This window comes from Sus scrofa, chromosome 3 (assembly GCF_000003025.6).
Source record: "Sus scrofa isolate TJ Tabasco breed Duroc chromosome 3, Sscrofa11.1, whole genome shotgun sequence".
Classification (NCBI taxonomy): domain Eukaryota; kingdom Metazoa; phylum Chordata; class Mammalia; order Artiodactyla; family Suidae; genus Sus; species Sus scrofa.
The window spans coordinates 78947216-78964807 of record NC_010445.4 but is presented as its reverse complement, the minus strand read 5'-3'; the positions used below and the strand labels follow the sequence as shown (position 1 = coordinate 78964807).

The 17592-nt window shown below is 34.5% G+C and overlaps 1 protein-coding gene across 10 annotated transcripts in view; it reads left to right on the top strand.

The window, feature by feature from the left end:
• EHBP1 (EH domain binding protein 1) overlaps positions 1-17592 on the top strand; it is a 354576-nt gene that overhangs the window by 297083 nt on the left and 39901 nt on the right. For 5 of the 10 annotated variants that reach the window (XM_021087469.1, XM_021087472.1, XM_021087470.1 and 2 more), the window contains 5 exons: positions 1776-1883; positions 6212-6336; positions 8728-8866; positions 9025-9131; positions 11795-11918. In XM_021087469.1, the coding sequence (XP_020943128.1) occupies positions 1776-1883; positions 6212-6336; positions 8728-8866; positions 9025-9131; positions 11795-11918 (603 nt within the window). The remainder of the gene's footprint in view (positions 1-1775; positions 1884-6211; positions 6337-8727; positions 8867-9024; positions 9132-11794; positions 11919-17592) is intronic. The other 5 variants (XM_021087473.1, XM_021087475.1, XM_021087474.1 and 2 more) reach the window with 1 other exon arrangement.

Below are 17592 nucleotides of genomic sequence, written 5' to 3'. Positions count from 1 at the left end.
GCAGGATCCAAGCCACGCCTGCAACCCCCACCACGCCTCACAGCAATGCTGGATCCTTGATCCACTGAGTGAGGCCAGGGATTGAACCTGAGTCCTCATGGATACTACTCGGGTTCATTTCCACTGTCCCACCATGGGATCTCCTAGAGAAAAATTTTTAAGGCTAATTGAGATGAAGGTGCTGACTTTTATGGAATTAGTTAAATAGTTGTACTAAGCACAGTTGATTAGAAAAGATCTCTCAACTGATTATACATATATAATGTAGCCAACTATAATACCTTCGGAATTTGAAAGCATTTAACAATGTTTCCCCCCCGCCCCCAGGGGCATTTCTCATTCTTTTTCTCTTTGTTTTATTCTAAATGGCTTACATCATACATAGGAGGTCTTCAGTAAATGGAAACTATTATTATTAATATTAATGCTCATAGTAAATATTTACTTGCAAAGCCCCAAATCAAACACAAAGTTATACAGGGAAAAGGACAAATATTGAATGTTTAAGCCAAAGCTATAGAATTTGGAATTTCTCAGTTGTGATAATCTTTGGAATACCTCATTATTAATATAAGTTGCCTTATGAAAAATAAACTGTAGAGTAGTAGGGATATTCTTTAACTCCCAGAGCTGGACAGGTATTTCTCCAAAAGGTACATTGCCTGTCAATAGCAGAATTTAAGACTAAACTTTGAATATACAAATCAAATTACTGCTGTGCCTTTTTAAATGTATGTTATTCAAAATCACTTAACCAATTTTATCACTAGGATTTAAAAAGAAAAAAATAAAGAGCTCCCATTGTGGCTCAGGGGTAATAAACCCTACTAATATTCATGAGGACACAGGTTCCATCCCTGGCCTCACTCAGTGGGTTAAAGATCTGGCATTGTCATGAGCTGTGGTGTAAGTCGCAGACACAGCTCTGATCCCGTGTTGTTGTGGCAGTGGTGTAGACCAACAGCTGCAGCTCTGATTCAACCCATAGCCTGGGAAATTCCATATGCCACATGTGTGGCCCTAAAATTAAAAAAGAAAAGAAAAATATATAATGGAAATGTAAAAAAATGATGCCATTAATTATGACCTAGCGCATTTTACTAAGTGCATAAGAATAGTATGACTGCCTCATTCCCATGTACTTGATTTTGAATGTTAAGTGTTTTTCCCAGCTTTGTGTCTTCTGAGATATATTATCTTAATCGTTTCTGAATTTTTTTTGCATAAAGGTTCTGTCTACCCTTGTCCCAGTCTTGTCTCTTAATTCATCCATAGTGCTTTTATGATGATATGTCATTAATAGCACAAAAGCATTGAAGTCTTCACGCAAATGATTTATATACAGGGGCAAGTTTATAAAGAATGATATGTTTCTCTATGCATTATATCTAATAAATGATAAAAATGTGAAATTTAGAAATAGTATTTGTTGACTTTATTACCAAAGCAACTTTATTTTTGCTATTATTAGAGATTACTAGTAGATTACATTTTAAAATATAGAGATTCTATGAGTTTAGTGATTCAAAGATAGCATGTGGCAAATTGTCAAAACCTTTGCATCTGCTTTGATGTGACACTTCATCTTTGACATATGAATGTAAAATGTAAATGTTAATTCAATAGTGAAAAAGTGTCTTAAAACTGATTTTTTAACTTACTCATCTATGTCCTACCTCAGTTTGATTAATATACTGATTTTTCTTCTTAGTGTTTCGGATAAATGATATAAAATACAAATAAAATACTAACATTATTGCTACATGTTCCTACAGATGAAAATGATAATGTTGAGATAGATACTAACGAGGAGATTTCCGAAGGCTTTGTTGTAGGAGGTGGAGATGAACTTACTAACTTAGAAAATGACCTTGATACTCCCGGTAATTTCAAATTATAAATATGTTGTGTCCTGCTGCATGGCAAACTCTGTTATAGTTTTATTATTATCTTATCAATAATGATAATAAGTTCTTTTTGTAGTTTTATTACAGATCTTAGGCCCTCACAAATCTTTTGGCTATACTATGCCTACTTTCCATCAATTTTATGTTATTATTTTGTTTTAGGCTTAATGTTAAAATTAGCAATAAAATTGAAATAGTGAAATTTTAGTTTTTTTCATATTGCTGAGATTCACTTTTATATGTTATGTCATATGGGATAATTTGTAAACATTCCATGATTGGTTCCCTTCTCAGCCTAAATATTTTGGTGTGATATTGTAAGGTATAGATGTAGTACCTATGAAGTATTTCAAATGTAAATCTAAACCATGGATCAGATTTTCTGATTTGATTTGGAATTGATAGTCTTAATGCTAATATTATTTTGTAAATTTTGTGCTTACCTTAAAAATTTTAAATTACTAATAAATTATTTTATATGTACTTAATAACTAATAATAAAACTTTGAAAACTGCTTATAAAGACTACTGTTATTCTCATATTGTATATCAGTAAATATTATACTGATAATCACATTTGCAATTGAATTTCTAAGTTATTGTATAAAATGTAAAGATATTTGCTTGTTTTTTAATAGGTGAGTGTTCTATATGCATTGCCTTTATAAGCCAGCAGCGGATAGCTTTGTATACCTGAGGGGTTCCATTAATGCTTATTGAATTGAATTCTTATAGCAATAAAAGTTTTTGACAATCTCTTTAGACTTAAAAGTAAGGAAGTGAAATCCCTAATATTTATCTTTTCCTATAAAAAGCTACATGGAGGGAGAGCAGGTCTTCTTCCCAACCCTTTCATGTCCCTGCAATGCTAACCTGCTTTGCTTCTACCCTGTTTGGAAGCATGCTCTTATTTCTCCAAGAAACAATCAACCAGGGTCTTCCTAACTATAGGGAACACCCAAGAAAATCCATGTCTTTTGTCAGTAGCTCCTTCATAGCCTAGTATTAAATTATACTTTAGGGAGTTTCCTGGTGGCCTAGTGGTTAGGACTTGGTCCTCTTTCTGCTGCAGCCCAGGTTTAGTCCCTGGTCTGGGAACTGAGATCCCACATCAAGCTGCTGCACGCTGCAGCCAAAATAAATAAATAAGTCATACTTTACTAGATACAGGTCAGTATATTTATAATTGCACAAGTTCAGGAGAATACTGATATTTAAGGAAATTTTTTAAATGTTTAACCCAAAATTAGGACTACTGTTTACTTATTTCTATTTAAAATACTGTAGAAGTTGAATAAGTCTGATTTTTCTTTTTGAAAAATATTTTTGTTGTTGCTTACCCACCCTATCACCTCAACCACCATCAAAGTCTTTATCAGAAACCAATAATATCTCTTTACTACTAAGAGCATCCATAAGTACAGAATTGAAGTCTCAATAGTCAATTCATAGAAGTATAAAATCAGTGAGAATAGGAGTTCCCGTCATGGCACAGTGGTTAACGAATCCGATTAGGAACCATGAGGTTGCGGGTTCGATCCCTGGCCTTGCTCAGCGGGTTAAGAATCCGGCGTTGCCGTGAGCTGTGGTGTAGGTCGCAGACGCGGCTCGGATCCAGCGTTGCTGTGGCTCTGGCATAGGTCGGCGGCTGCAGCTCTGATTCGACCCCTAGCCTGGGAACCTCCATATGCCGTGGAAGCGGCCCTAGAAAAGGCAAAAAGACAAAAAAAAAAAAAAAATCAGAATAAGTGGTACATATTTCCTGACTTAACAGTACATTATGAAGACAGAATAAATTAGCCCTTTCTTGGGTAAGGTAAGGGGAATTTTCTAGTTTTAGTATAGCCACTTTCTGAGATATTTTAATGTATTTAAAGATTGATTTACATTAGACCTAATAGGCTTGACTTCTTGTCCTTTTTAAAAATACTTTCTCTACTTTTTATATATCCCCCCAAAACACAAAAAAACAAAAACCCAAAAAACAAAACTACATCTCAGTTTTCCTATCTTTTGGAGTTAACTAATATATTGTTTACAACTCTCAGCTTGCCAATAAGTGTTGGCATGTGCATAGGCAGACTTTCCAATTCAGGCTATGGTTTATTTCATGGCAATAAGAAATAGGAATGCAGACTGAAATCTGGAAGCACGTAGCATACATTATGATTTTTATCCTTGCTTTATTTTCCCTAAAATTCTTTTTTTAATATGTATATAAAAGTCATAATGTTTTAATAATAAATTGTTTAATCTTTATCTTGATTTGACCATAGTTCATCAGATATTGTTTAAAAGAGAAGCCTGCAATATAAACTGACAAATTTGCATGAAAGTCATGATAATAGCATTTGTTAAGAGTCTTATAATTAGAAAACTTATTAATCTTTATGAAAAATATCATTCACCAAATGGTTGGCATGTCTTTTATAGTCATTTTATTAAAGAGTTGCTTTGAGTGAATTCGTTTAAATAGAATTATTTGTTTCCATTTGTTTCTGAAATATTTTGTTAAATAGAGGTTAATTTATTTGCTAAAAATAATTTGAAATTGTTTATTTTAAAAGTTATAGCCATATTTTATTTATTTTAACTTTCTATCCATACTTTATACATTTCAAGATGTGATAATATTTATTGCATTTCTGCACTCTAATTAGGAGATATTTGTAAATATATTCCCTGTTGCAATGCTGGGTATATATGTATACACATAAACATTGGATTCTAACAGTGTCTAAGCCTGTCTAAGATCATGTTAAGACCTTAATATGATAGTATATATGTAAATTTAATATACTAGAAGAATCGAAACTGTAAAATAATATAATTTAGAATCAAATATATCACCTCTTTTAAATATCTACCTTGTTTTATTATACATAACCTATACAGTTGCTTATATAAATATATGCATCAAATACAGGCTTAGGTTTCAGGTAAGCATAGCTACTATTAACTGTAGAATAACTAAATTGTTTTTAGGTATGTTGACTATATTTTTTAAGGGGACTGACTTGGGGGAGGGATACATATATATGCATATATGTCATATGCATACACACACACAAAGAATATATGCTAAGAGACCAGATTTTAATTGTTCCCACCACAAAAAAAGAAACGATAACCTTGTGACATGATAGAAGTGTTAACTAATGCTACGGTGGTAATCATATTGCAGTACAAAAATGTATGAAATCGGCACATTGTACACCTTAAGGTTACACAATGTTATGTATCAATTATATCTCAATTTCGCTTATTTTTATTAAAATATAGTTGATTTACAATGTTGTGTTAATTTCTACTGTATGTCAAAGTGATTCAGTCATTCATAATACACATTCTTTTTATATTCTTTTTCCATTATGATTTATCTCAGGATATTGAATATAGTTCCTTGCGCTATGCAGTAGAACTTGTTTTTTCTATCCATATGTAATAGTAGGCATCTACTAACTCCAAACTCCCAGTCCATCTCTCCCCTTCCTCCACCTCTGTGTGTCTGTTTCTGTTCTGTTGTATTTTAGATTCCACATATAAGTGATATCATATGATGTTTGTTTTCTACTATCTAACTAGCTCCATTTAGTATGAAAATCTCTAGATCCATCCATGTTGCTACAAATAGCATTACCTCATTCATTTTTTAAGACTAAGTAGTACTCCATTGTACACATGTACCATATCTTCTTTACCCATTCATCTGTTGATGAACATTTAAGTTGTTTCCATGTCTTGGCTATTGTGAATAGTGTTGCTATGAACCTAGGGTATATCTCAGTTTTTAAAAAGAGACTGGAGTTCCTATTATGGCTCAGTGGGTTAAGAACACAACATAGTGTCCATAAGGATACGGGTTTGATCCCTGGCCTTGCTCAATGTGTTAAGGATCTGACATTGCCATGAGCTGTGGTGTAGATTAAAGATGTATCTTGGATCCAGTGTTGCTGTAGCTATGGCATAGGCTGGCAGCTACAGCTCCAATTCAACCCCTAGCCTGGGAACTTCCATAACAGGTGCAGCCATAAAAAGAAGAAAATAAAAAAGGAAAAAAGAAATATAGTCAATATCCCTAAAGGCTGTTTAGTTTTACTGCAGTTGTGTAATATGTCATGTAGTTTGTGTATACATATATATATGAAGAGTTTTGCATATGTGTGGTCCAATATCTTATTTCGCAACCCTAATGTCCTTTTCTTTTTTTAATATAGTAATATTTTTATGGTGTCCTTTAATTGATAGCCTATACATGTAAGTGCATCTCTCTCAGTTATTCATAGTATTTGCATATTTAACAGAACAAAACACGAAGTTAGTGGACTTGAAGCTCAAGAAACTCCTAGAAACTCAGCCACAGGTGGCAAATTCACTTTCCAGTGCTGCTCAGAAAGCTATAACTGAAAGTTCAGAGCAAGACATTAAGGTAAATTTTACTTGTTTCAAATATTTGACTTGTTACCTGTGTATTCTAATTTCCACTGGCATTTTATAATTCTAAAGTTAATTTCTTTCCAAATTCTTCACTTTAATATTAAGATATAAAAATTTCATTAAATAGCCAATAAATTAAATATCCATATGGCAATCAGTATTCATATACAATTTTTCAGAGAAACTACTACATTAAATTGATATGTCAGTAAAGGTAGGAACTATTCTTGACGTCCGCATGCATTTATATTTTGCTAACAAGAATATTGCTAAGAGAATTCTAGCATATTCTATCATTTTCACTCTTCTACTTATTTAGATTAACTAATACCTGAAGATGGTATGTGATTGAATATAAATGTTTAAGATAACTTGCATGTGCTTTGTGCTAGTAGGAATCTTACCTTGTGTAAGATTTTAGCCAAATGCCCCGTTATAGAATGATGATGATGATTTGAAGTATTTATATTATCTCCACTCAGGCCACCCCCCGCCCTTTTCCTAGCACTGTATCATTAATATTTCTCTAGCTTTAGGGCACTCGTAGTCTTGTATAACTTTTCACCCACCTGCAGACTATGGGGACTGCCCTGCTGACTGAAAGGATTTCCTTTCCCTGACACTGAGATGCTTTGAAGTCCCAAAACAATGACTTTCATTGCTTTTCCCTTATACTGTCGGTTTCTATAAATTGGTGATGAAAGTGTGTGGCAACACCAGAGGACTTTTGGTCTCTATCTTTGAACAAAAGGAAGCCTGGATCAGGTCTGATTTTTTGCGTTCAATTTAGCTTTCTGCACTGGATTTAATGCAGAATGAAGCTGGCCTAAGAATAATACAATGGATTGAAAAGGCTAACTGAATTAGTGGGTTTAGAGGAATACATTTGTAAAGTGGCAGAAGTCCCTAGTCATAAAAAGGTTTCTTAAGATGGGATTTGCTGGCTAATCACACTGATATTTTAGCATGTTGCCAGGCCGCAAAATATTTAGCCGTGTTTGTTTACTTTGGTAGAGGCTTGAGTTTTAGACTTTGGAGCAGTTATTATGATAACAGGAGGATACACACTTTTCTTAAACAAACACACAAACAAACAAAAGCCACAATTATTTCTATCCTAGCTACATGACTAGCATATTTTAATCATGATACTAATAATAAATATATAACTTAAAAAATGAAAGAGGTATTTTCCTTCTAAAGGTTTGATTATCTAAATGGATAAAATCGGTTTTGCTTTCCAAAAATCTTTTATGTAGTTATTTTCAAAGTTATTCCAACAAAAGATATGCTTTAAATAGCTTGTCTTGTGTATGGATCTTTTTAGTTAGGATTTTTTAAATGGTGCTTATAAAGAACATATAGAGTCCATCTGTTGTCTTGAAGCTTTCAGCATTGATTTGGGGTTTTATTTTTTTTAATAAAATGCAGTTTACACATTTATAAATGAGGCATTCTGTATTTGTGGAAAAGGATAAACTGTTACCTTCCCTTGAGGATTCTGTATCCCAGGCCTCCTTGAGGCTAGAGAATAGGCCATTGGAGGACTCCCTCATTACCGATTGTCTCAATGCAGAGGAAGGGCAAAGTCTTGGTAGCTTTTGATAACCAGTTTCAGCATTCAGCAGGCTTAGCTATTAGTCATGCATCTTAGCCTTTCCCTATTTACTTTCAAAACACTTAATAAAAATAATAAAAGATTAGGTATAAAATGAAATATTTGTTTGGTACACAGCACCTCGGTATCTGCAGCTTCCACACACTGCAGTGGTTCAGTCTTCTGGGATATTTCTTGTTGATAGAACCATTTGAATTTGTTACCAGTATTAACATAGGAAGCTCTGGAAAAGATAATTGTAGTTTCCTTAGCTGTAAAGGGCTTACTTACAAATCTGGCTTTGGAAAGTTATAGCTGATGAAATGCAGTTCAGTGGGGTAGTATTATAATCCTACCTTTTAGCCTTCATCCAGCATTAGTCGTTTATCTCAATGGGCATAAAATTAGAAACTAGTTCTTCTTGTCATACAAGTCTGTGGGACTATACAAATGGATGGGGCAGAATAGTGGGCCAGGGTGGGGGTGGTCATAGACAGAGGCAGCATGGCTTTTAAATGATACATATGATCAGGAGAAGACACAGGGTCAGTATCTCATGAATCAAAGTTATCAAGAATGATCCTCCATTTAAACCATGTCTCCCAGAGGTTTTGGTTACAGGCAACAGACCTTGCAGTTGAGCTATTTAAAGCTCTTTACAATCCTTCTTTCTTTCAAAATGTTTCTAAATTGGCATTATCTTAAATCAGTAAAAGTTGTTTTACTAATGTGTAATTTCACTTTTTTAAGATCAGGACTGTCTTACCACATTTGTTTTACTTTTAGAATGGCACAGAAGATCTCCGGACTGAGCGATTACAGAAAGCAACAGAACGATTTAGAAATCCTGTTGTGTTTAGCAAGGATTCTACCGTCAGAAAAACTCAACTTCAGTCTTTCAGTCAATATGTTGAGAATAGACCAGGTAGGAACACTTTTTAAAATGTTTTCCCATCTTATGATTAAATAACATTTTGTTATATATATGTATGTGTATATATAATGCTGATAATGTAAATCCACATTTCAATACACAAATATCAAGCTTTATAATAATTTTACATGTCTTTCCCTTTTTTTAAGAGATGAAAAGGCAGAGATCAATACAGGAAGATACAAAGAAAGGAAATGAGGAGAAGGCAGCGATAACTGAAACTCAGAGGAAGCCATCAGAAGATGAAGTGCTTAATGTATATTAATTTTTTGTGTGGTTTCATGATTGCTGATAATTCCAAACTGTATGTGGAAATAGTGCCTTTATTTGTTAAAATGAGATGTTAGGTTTTTTAAGATGTCAATCTGCAGTGCATTCAAAGCAGAGTGAGAGGGGTGCACTGTTGAATTAGTCTGCAGTGTGGTGATAATTGTCAGATAAAAAAAATGAATTTTTCAGAGTTCCACAGCCCCAGCTTCCTTGAGACATTTCCATCAGGGCACTTCCCATAAAGAGATTCCAGTATTGATCTACCGGGAGGATTTTAATTATTACAATAGCAGATACCGCAGAGCTGCAGTTAGAGGGAAAAGTCACATGAGACCTGCTAGAATTTCTCAGCCAACCCATTTTGTTGGCTTGGGTTAATGGGTGTTCAACCTTTCCATTATCCAGATCAGCCGTGAATTACTAGCTGAATGATGTTTGCATTAATATAATATATATGGTAATTTCTTCACTTAATTAACGGGGAGGTTCAGCTCAGTAGGGGTATGGGCTGATCATGTGTAAAATTGATTTGTGAGGGAAATATTTGATAGACCGCAGGGAGAAAGCTGCTTTTGATGGACAGCTGCGGGACAGAAGCAGGAAGAACAAGTTTTAAGTTGAATTTTTGTCTGGAAGCATAGCTCTCTTTAATGGTGCTACTTTTTTTTTATTATCTACAGTTTGTGTAAATATTTGCGTTGTTTTTACTGTTAAAATTGTCTTTGTTGGACTTTAAAAATCCTTGCAAGTGTACTCAGTGTTACAAACTATATTTTAGGGCCCTGCCTAAAATCTTCTCACTTTTAAGTTCTTATTTTAAAGTTGTTTTGCTAAGACCTAGAACATCTTACTACAGAGAGCAGTTAACTGGTATATCTGGATGAAATATTTGGTATAAGTTACAGAATATTTGAGTACACTATATCCTCACACTTAAGAAATCTGATTACAAATGTTGCTAATATTTTTAACTGAACCAATCCGTAAAAGCGAAGAAGTTTACATGTTGCTTATCACTTCTGTTTTCCTGTTTCTTTGTTACTCATACTATGTTTGTTTTGTCCCTCTGGATGGGAATGAGAAACGAAGTCCTTTTTGAAAATGCTCTGTTGTCTGGCAGATGGGTACAAAAAAGCATTCACCAGATTCCAGATTTTAAAGTTACCATTAAGCACTTATTCTCTTGTTATAATTTTTTGGTTTTATTTCATATTGAGATGGGAGAATATCCACTCTGTATGAATCTTTAGAAAATACAGTGACTTATTTGATCAGACTATCCTTAGAAATTATCAGTTTCATGATTTCTTAAAATGTTTTAACTTTTAAGTTTTTCATCTACCATAATCAGTTTAACAAGAAGCTGGTGTAAATTGAGTTCATGTGTGAGTGCAGTTTACTAGTTCCAAATAAGTTATTCATATGGTTAGACAGGTTTGTTGATTATGAGAATTCCAAAATGTCCTCATAAATAACATAATTCTTGATTTTTTTTTCTTGTTTATGGAGTTAAGATAATTCCTTATGGCTTCTTAGAGATTAATGTGCTTCTAGGTAGGAAAGGGATTTGACAGAAGAGGATTGTTCACATTTATTTCTCTGAATAAATGTTGTAAGTGCTGATAGTAGCAGTGGTGTGGTGAGAGTAATCACTTAAGCAGTTCTTCAGTATTTCTTAGCTACTTAGAAAACTTACCCCTAGAAATGTCACAAGGCAAACAAGCACTCCAAAGAAAGCTATAATTAGTTTGCAACTATACCATAAATAGCCCTGCCCCCAAAGATTTAAATTTTGTAATATGAAAATAAAAATTAAGGCTGTATTGGTACTCTATAATAGAACTGCTACTTCAAATAAAACTTTCTGAGGATAAGCTTTTTCACATGCATGTTTGTAAAAAGTAAAATTTCAGATTGAAATTCAAACCTAGTTAAGTGGAATATTAACCAATCATTGTACTGGTTGCATTAGATCCAGTGTAGCAAGGTTTGAAAACCACCTGTCAAGTTAGAATTCACAGCTACAATAATTAGTAATACATCAACAGAATGACATGCTAAAGTACAGGAGCCAGCTGGAGGGATAACGAGATAATAGAAACTTCTCTTTTATCATTTTTTGAAGTACTATAAAAAACATAGTCACTATGAAAACAAGAAATTTTATCTTTTTGATATTTTTTCTAAGAACAAATCTGACCTTTTTCAGGATAGATTCTTTAAGAATCAATTCCTTAGTAAAACTCCATTTTCATTTATTATGCTTTTGAATTAAGGATGTAACTGGTGTTTTTTTGACAGTCACCAAGGGGAAAATTATCTTCTATCCTTGTCCATACTTAAATAATTCTGTCATCTCTAAAGAGAATTTTTTCCTACTTAATGTTAACTTTGTAAATCTGGCAAATCTGAGTGTTAAATTATAAATATAACACTAAACAGCTGAGATTTTTCTCTATTTACAAAATTTTGCTATATATAATACATATGAAAGTTTTTTGCATCACAGGGATTTGCCTTTTGGTACTAAGGGTGATACTAAGGCCGTATTTGGTTCTCTAGGTAAGTGCTTTACTAAGTGTTTGCAGAAAGGAAAAATGCAACTTACAAGTGATTTTTTTTTTCCTTCCTGTTTGTTCTCTTTAACAGAAAGGGTTCAAAGACACCAGTCAGTATGTTGTAGGAGAATTGGCAGCACTAGAGAATGAGCAAAAGCAAATTGACACCCGTGCCGCGCTGGTGGAGAAGCGCCTTCGCTATCTCATGGACACAGGTACGGTGCCCAATTACACTGTAAACAGTTTTGGCAAATTGAGCGTTCACAAACTCTTATAGAGTTTTGGAAGTGTGAATCTTTGAAGCCTGAATGTTCAGCAGAACTGCCTTGAAAATAAAAAGGCTGCGATTTGCAGCCACCTCTCTGGGCCCTGGTGATAAGAGTGCCTTCATGGGAAGTGATAACTCGCCCTGATACCGTGTGAGCCAGCACTATTGAACAGTGTGCTCATCCATGCAGAGTTGGAATACACATCTGTGCCTCATTGATATGCCACTGCTTAAAAAAAAAGTAAGATCTTCACTGTTCTACTGATTCATTGGGAAAAAAAAAAGATTTGGCCAGCTAAAGCCATGTACTGCATGAAACAGAGCACTATGCATAGGGGACGGCTCCATGGACTAGATCACTGAAATTTGAGAATACTATCTGGTTACTGATGCTCCACAATTTTTTTTTCAAGAGAACAGGTTTTTAAAAGTCTATAATACTTTGTGTCACAGTTGCATTTGAAAGGATTAAGGTATATAGGAAGGTTTGTAAAAATGGTTTGGAGCAGCAAGTTAGCTCCTAACCAGAGGGTAGATTGGCATTTAAGGCTGATTGCCAATAATGATTGAATAGATCTAAGTGTAACGTAAGCTATTGGGAAAAAACTGTACGTATATATTTTCAAGGAAAGATATTTCTATAAAATATATCTATTTCTTTAAATTGCTGCTCCTATAAAAGAGGTAGAAATGGGAAATAAATTCAAATCATTTATACCAAATTAAAAGTAAATAATATACGTGTCACAATATAAGAGTGGAAAATCTATTCATTTAGACTAAGTAATTGCTTTAATTTTATGGCAGTGTTAAAGTAGATTGTAAAGTTGGTTGGTAAATTAGTAGCAGTAGATTGGGATTGGAAAGCTCTCTTGAACTTTTTCTTCTCTATTTACCAAAGATTTATTTACAATTAAAGAGCTCCTCCAGAAATAAGCATTTTGTATGAAACATTTGAAAATTACTTACATTAGTGAAAGCAGAACATACTAGAACAGGAAGAGACCTTTGGCTTTATCTGGCCTGACTGGTTTCAAACTGTGGTCTGTGGAGCCTTTAGGGCTTCTCCAGAGGTACCTTGTAGCTGCCAGGACACTAAGGGAGCAAGCACATAGGTGTTTGGATTTCTTACCTTACTTCAAAGAGAGTAGCTCTGAACTTCTTTCTTTGAAATATAGCTGACTTCTTGGAAGAATTCATTTATAGAAAAGGTTCTACTTTTTATAATTGAAAACAAACCCCTCCCCACATTTTTGTAAACTACTACCTAAATTTATTATACAGAGAAGACAGGCACAGGAAAAGCTCAATCACAGGTCAGCCATATCCACCAGTAAGTGGCCAACCAGAACCCTATTTAATACTGGGTTCTTCCTGCTAAAACAAGTTACCTAGAACAAGTTTATTATTGCCCTAACAAGTGACATGTATGCTCATTTTTATGCACATGCTTTTGTGTGGATTAAATAGATAGCTCATAAACCAATATGTGGTTTCACATTTGCATTTTTCCTTTGGTTTCTAAAGTGTTTTGAAAATATTGGTTATATTAATGATTTAAAAATTAAATACTAGGTAATATAATTCTGTAATATATTTTTAAATTATTCCCTGTAAATATTTTAAGGAGACTAATTTTTTTGAGGTTCCCTGAGTTGCTCAGTGGGTTAAGGATCTGGCATTGTCACTGCTGTGGCTCAGGTCACTGCTGTGGCTTGGGTTTGATCCCTGGCCAGGGAACTTCTTCATGCTATAGATGAGGCCCAAAAAACAAATTCTTTTAAGTGGACCACTTTTACTCATTGTGTTGGATAAACTGGGTGTTAACTATACAAGACCTTTGTACCACTAAAGAAAAAGCTAGCAATTCTGTTTCCTTTCCTTCTTTCATATTTGAAGCTTGATTTGTTGAGGGGTTCTAACCAAAATAGAGTCGAGTTCTCCTTCCCATCCCATATATTACCAGTGAGGCTTTATAGTGGCCCCATCCCAACTATTGATCATGTATCATCTAAAAGATAGTCATGGCCTACAGATTGATTCTAGAATCTCTTCAGGGCTTTATTTTATTTTATTTTCCTTCGGGGCTTTATATTCCATATGACATAGGATAGAATCTGGTCTAAACTGGATCTAGTAGACTTGCTTCCCCAACTTGATAAACTCCAAGGACCCCTCTGGATTATACTGAACCTCCTTTAGCTCACATAATGGTTTCCCAAGATTTTCCTAGAGCCTAGTTACCAAGGTGTTAGGGAAAAGATAAGGTGTTAGAAAGGGAAAGCATGTATTCATCTTTACACTTTTTGGAGCTCTAATACTTCCAACTTTTCACTTATTATATGTTATACATATATATATATAAGGTAGTACCTTTGCTTTGGTATGTTAGAGTTTCCATAGACTTTCTGAATCTCAACCTTAGAAGAGCAGAGCAGATAGTATTCATATTCTTTACATGATGAAACTGAGGCTCAGATAGGGAAAATGGTTTATATAAGATGGCCTAATTACTAACAGCTAAGTTAGGACTTGAACCCATGTTTTTACATTTTCTAGCTTTTGAGTCAGTTCTGTTCCCACTATATATTTTATATAGCAGAAACATACCTTATCGTCTATTTCAATTTTTATATACTTAGAGATACTGTCTATATGCAATTTTTTATTTGAAATTCACATATAAAATTAACCATTTTAAAATGTACAATTTAGTAGCATTTAGTATATTCACAGTGTTGTACAACCACCACCACTATTTACAGAGTTTTTCATCACCTTAAACAGAAAGGTGTTCTGTACTCATAATTCCTCATTTCCTCTTCTCACGGTCTGCTATGACTTGCTAATCTGCTTTCTGTCTCCATGAATTTGCTTTATTCTAAATATTTCACATAAGTGAAATCAAACAGTAGTTATCCTTTTGTGTCTGGCTTCTTGCACTTATTATGTTTTCAGGGTTCATCTATATTTTAATGTACCACTACTTCATTCTTTTTAGTGGTTGTATAATATTCCATTGTGCATATATGACACATTTTGTTTATTCATTCATCCATTGGTGGACATTTGGGTTGTTTCCATATTCTGACTACAATGAACATGGTGTATAAGCATCTCTTTGAATCCCTGTTTTCAGTTTTTGGGGTTATGTACCTGGAATTGGAATCATGGGTCATAGGGTAATTGTTTAACTTTTTAAGGAACTGTACTCAACTTTAAATGGGCCATAAAATTTATTTAAAAGTTGATTTGTGGGAATTCCCATCATGGCTTAGTGGAAATGAATCTAACTAGCATCCATGAGGACGCAGGTTCGATCCCTGGCCTCACTCAGTGGGTTAAGGATCTGGTGTTTCATGAGCTGTGGTATAGGTTGCAGACACTACTCAGATATGGAGTTGCTATGGCTGTGGTATAGGCTGGTGGCTGCAGCTCTTATTTGACCTCTAGGCTAGGAACTTCTGTAAACTAATTAATTAATTAATTAATGCTAGTCGTACTAGACGTGAGTCCTCAGTTCCCAGAACTTGAGGAACTCTGGGTTTTAAGCACCAACCCTTTTGACACTGAACCCGTTGAATCTTGAGGGGAAGGAGGGTAAAGCCTGGATGGTGGCCTGGACTGCTGGGCATTTTTCCTGGCATGTGGGGAGAAGGCTTTAGAAAGAAAATAGCAAAGGATTGTAAGAGAGCCTTAGTGAGTATTGCAGCAAAATGAAGAGGTACAGAGATATAATATCAGTGGCAGGGAAAGGGCTGGAAAGGTCCCAATATTCACTTGTGAAAGAGAGATCAATGTCAGGGTCAGAGCAGCTGTGGGGCTTTATATGACTGGTTCCTTCTGAAATTGAGTGATCCTAAATCAGTGAGTCTGAATATAAACCATACACTGTGTGTGGTGTGTGTGTGTGTGTGTGTGTGTGTGTGTGTGTGTGTGTGTGTGTGTGTTTTCTGCCATCCTACCTTGGGATCTATAAAATCTTTATGCAAATACTGGAGAGCTTTTTGCCATCAGTCCTTAATGTTTTGTGGTTTTGGTTTTTGTTTTGTAATTGTTTTAGAGGAGGATTTTTTATATTTCTAGCACCTTTACTTCTTTGGGGACAGTAAAGCTTATTAGTTATTATTAGTTAGAACCATGCATGTGTTCCAAGCTGACATTTTGTATTAGGTATAACACTAATGACTCTGTACTACCAATGTTGTAAACCCTTGAAAAAATGGAGTTTATAATGGAAATGTTGATGGGCCCTTTTATTAAAGTGCTACAAATAGTGTTACCCTGTTTCTTTGCTATTCCTAATCTATTTTCATGTGATGATTATCAAACTTTCTTACTATAGAACTGTAGAAATTTTTTTTTTTTTTGATCTTTTTAGGGCTACACCTTGCAGCATATGGAGGTTTCCAGGCTAGGGGTCAAATCGGAGCTACAGCTGCCAGCTTATACCACAACCACAGCAACATCAGGTCCAAGCTGTGTCTGTGACCTACATCACAGCTCACGGCAACTCCAGATCCTTAATCCATTGAGCAAGGCCAGGGATCAAACCTGCATCCTCATGGATACTAGTCAGGTTCATTTACCACTGCACCACGATGGGAACTCCCCTAGAACTGCAGTATTTTAATTAATAGTTTGGGATTTTTTTTTTAGGTGACAATATTTTATTATATTTTGAGTGTAAAAATTAAACATTCTGAAGGGAGAATTGCAATAAAATTTCATCTTGTGGCTTTAAAACCATTAAGCACTGAATGAAATGGTTATGATAACCTCCTTAAGTCCCTGGACCAACAATACTGATTCTCTAGCTTTTATGTAGACTACTTATATAAAAATCTAGCAGCTGACCATTTGAAAATATTAAATATACTCAGAGAAAATAAGAATTAAAAGAAATAACTTCTCTGGACCTTCTTCAGAATATTTCTTTACTTCATCCTTTGAGGGATCATGTGCAGTATTAAAGCCACTTTAAAGAAGGGATTTGGGACCACAAAAAAATAAAAGTGAAAATTTTGACTTGTTACTAGGAGCTTCTCCCTTTGAGTCTCCAGAATCACCCATTACCTTTACCTAAAGATAACAGTCATGGCCAGTATTTATTGCATGCTTCTTATATGTCCGGCTCTATGGAAAATGCTTTACATACATTATTTCCTTGTCTGTCATAATGAGGCTTTGAAATAGGTTCCATTTATAACTGGGACTATTAATAATCACATTTTTTAGCAAGGAAACAAGCTCAAAGAAAGAAGTAACTTGCTCGGTTCATATAGCTCTCAAGAGGTGGAACCAGGAGTCAGACCCAGTCTGAGGGCTTTGTAGTCCAACTTCCAGACACCACTTGACATGGACTCTGTTTCATCTCTCATCTTAAAGGTGAACTTCTTGTTCTCCCGGGGTCTTATTACTAACTCTCTGTACCCTTTTATCACCATTTCATGATTTATAATTAGTAATTCAGAAAAAACAAATCAGTATTCATTTAGCTTATGAAAAAAAGTCACTTAATCAACCCATTTGGCTCATTAGAGACCTAAATGCTCATGTTCTTTTTAACATTATTTCTCTGCCTTGGTCATCACAGTGTAATACACATGAAAATCAGGCTG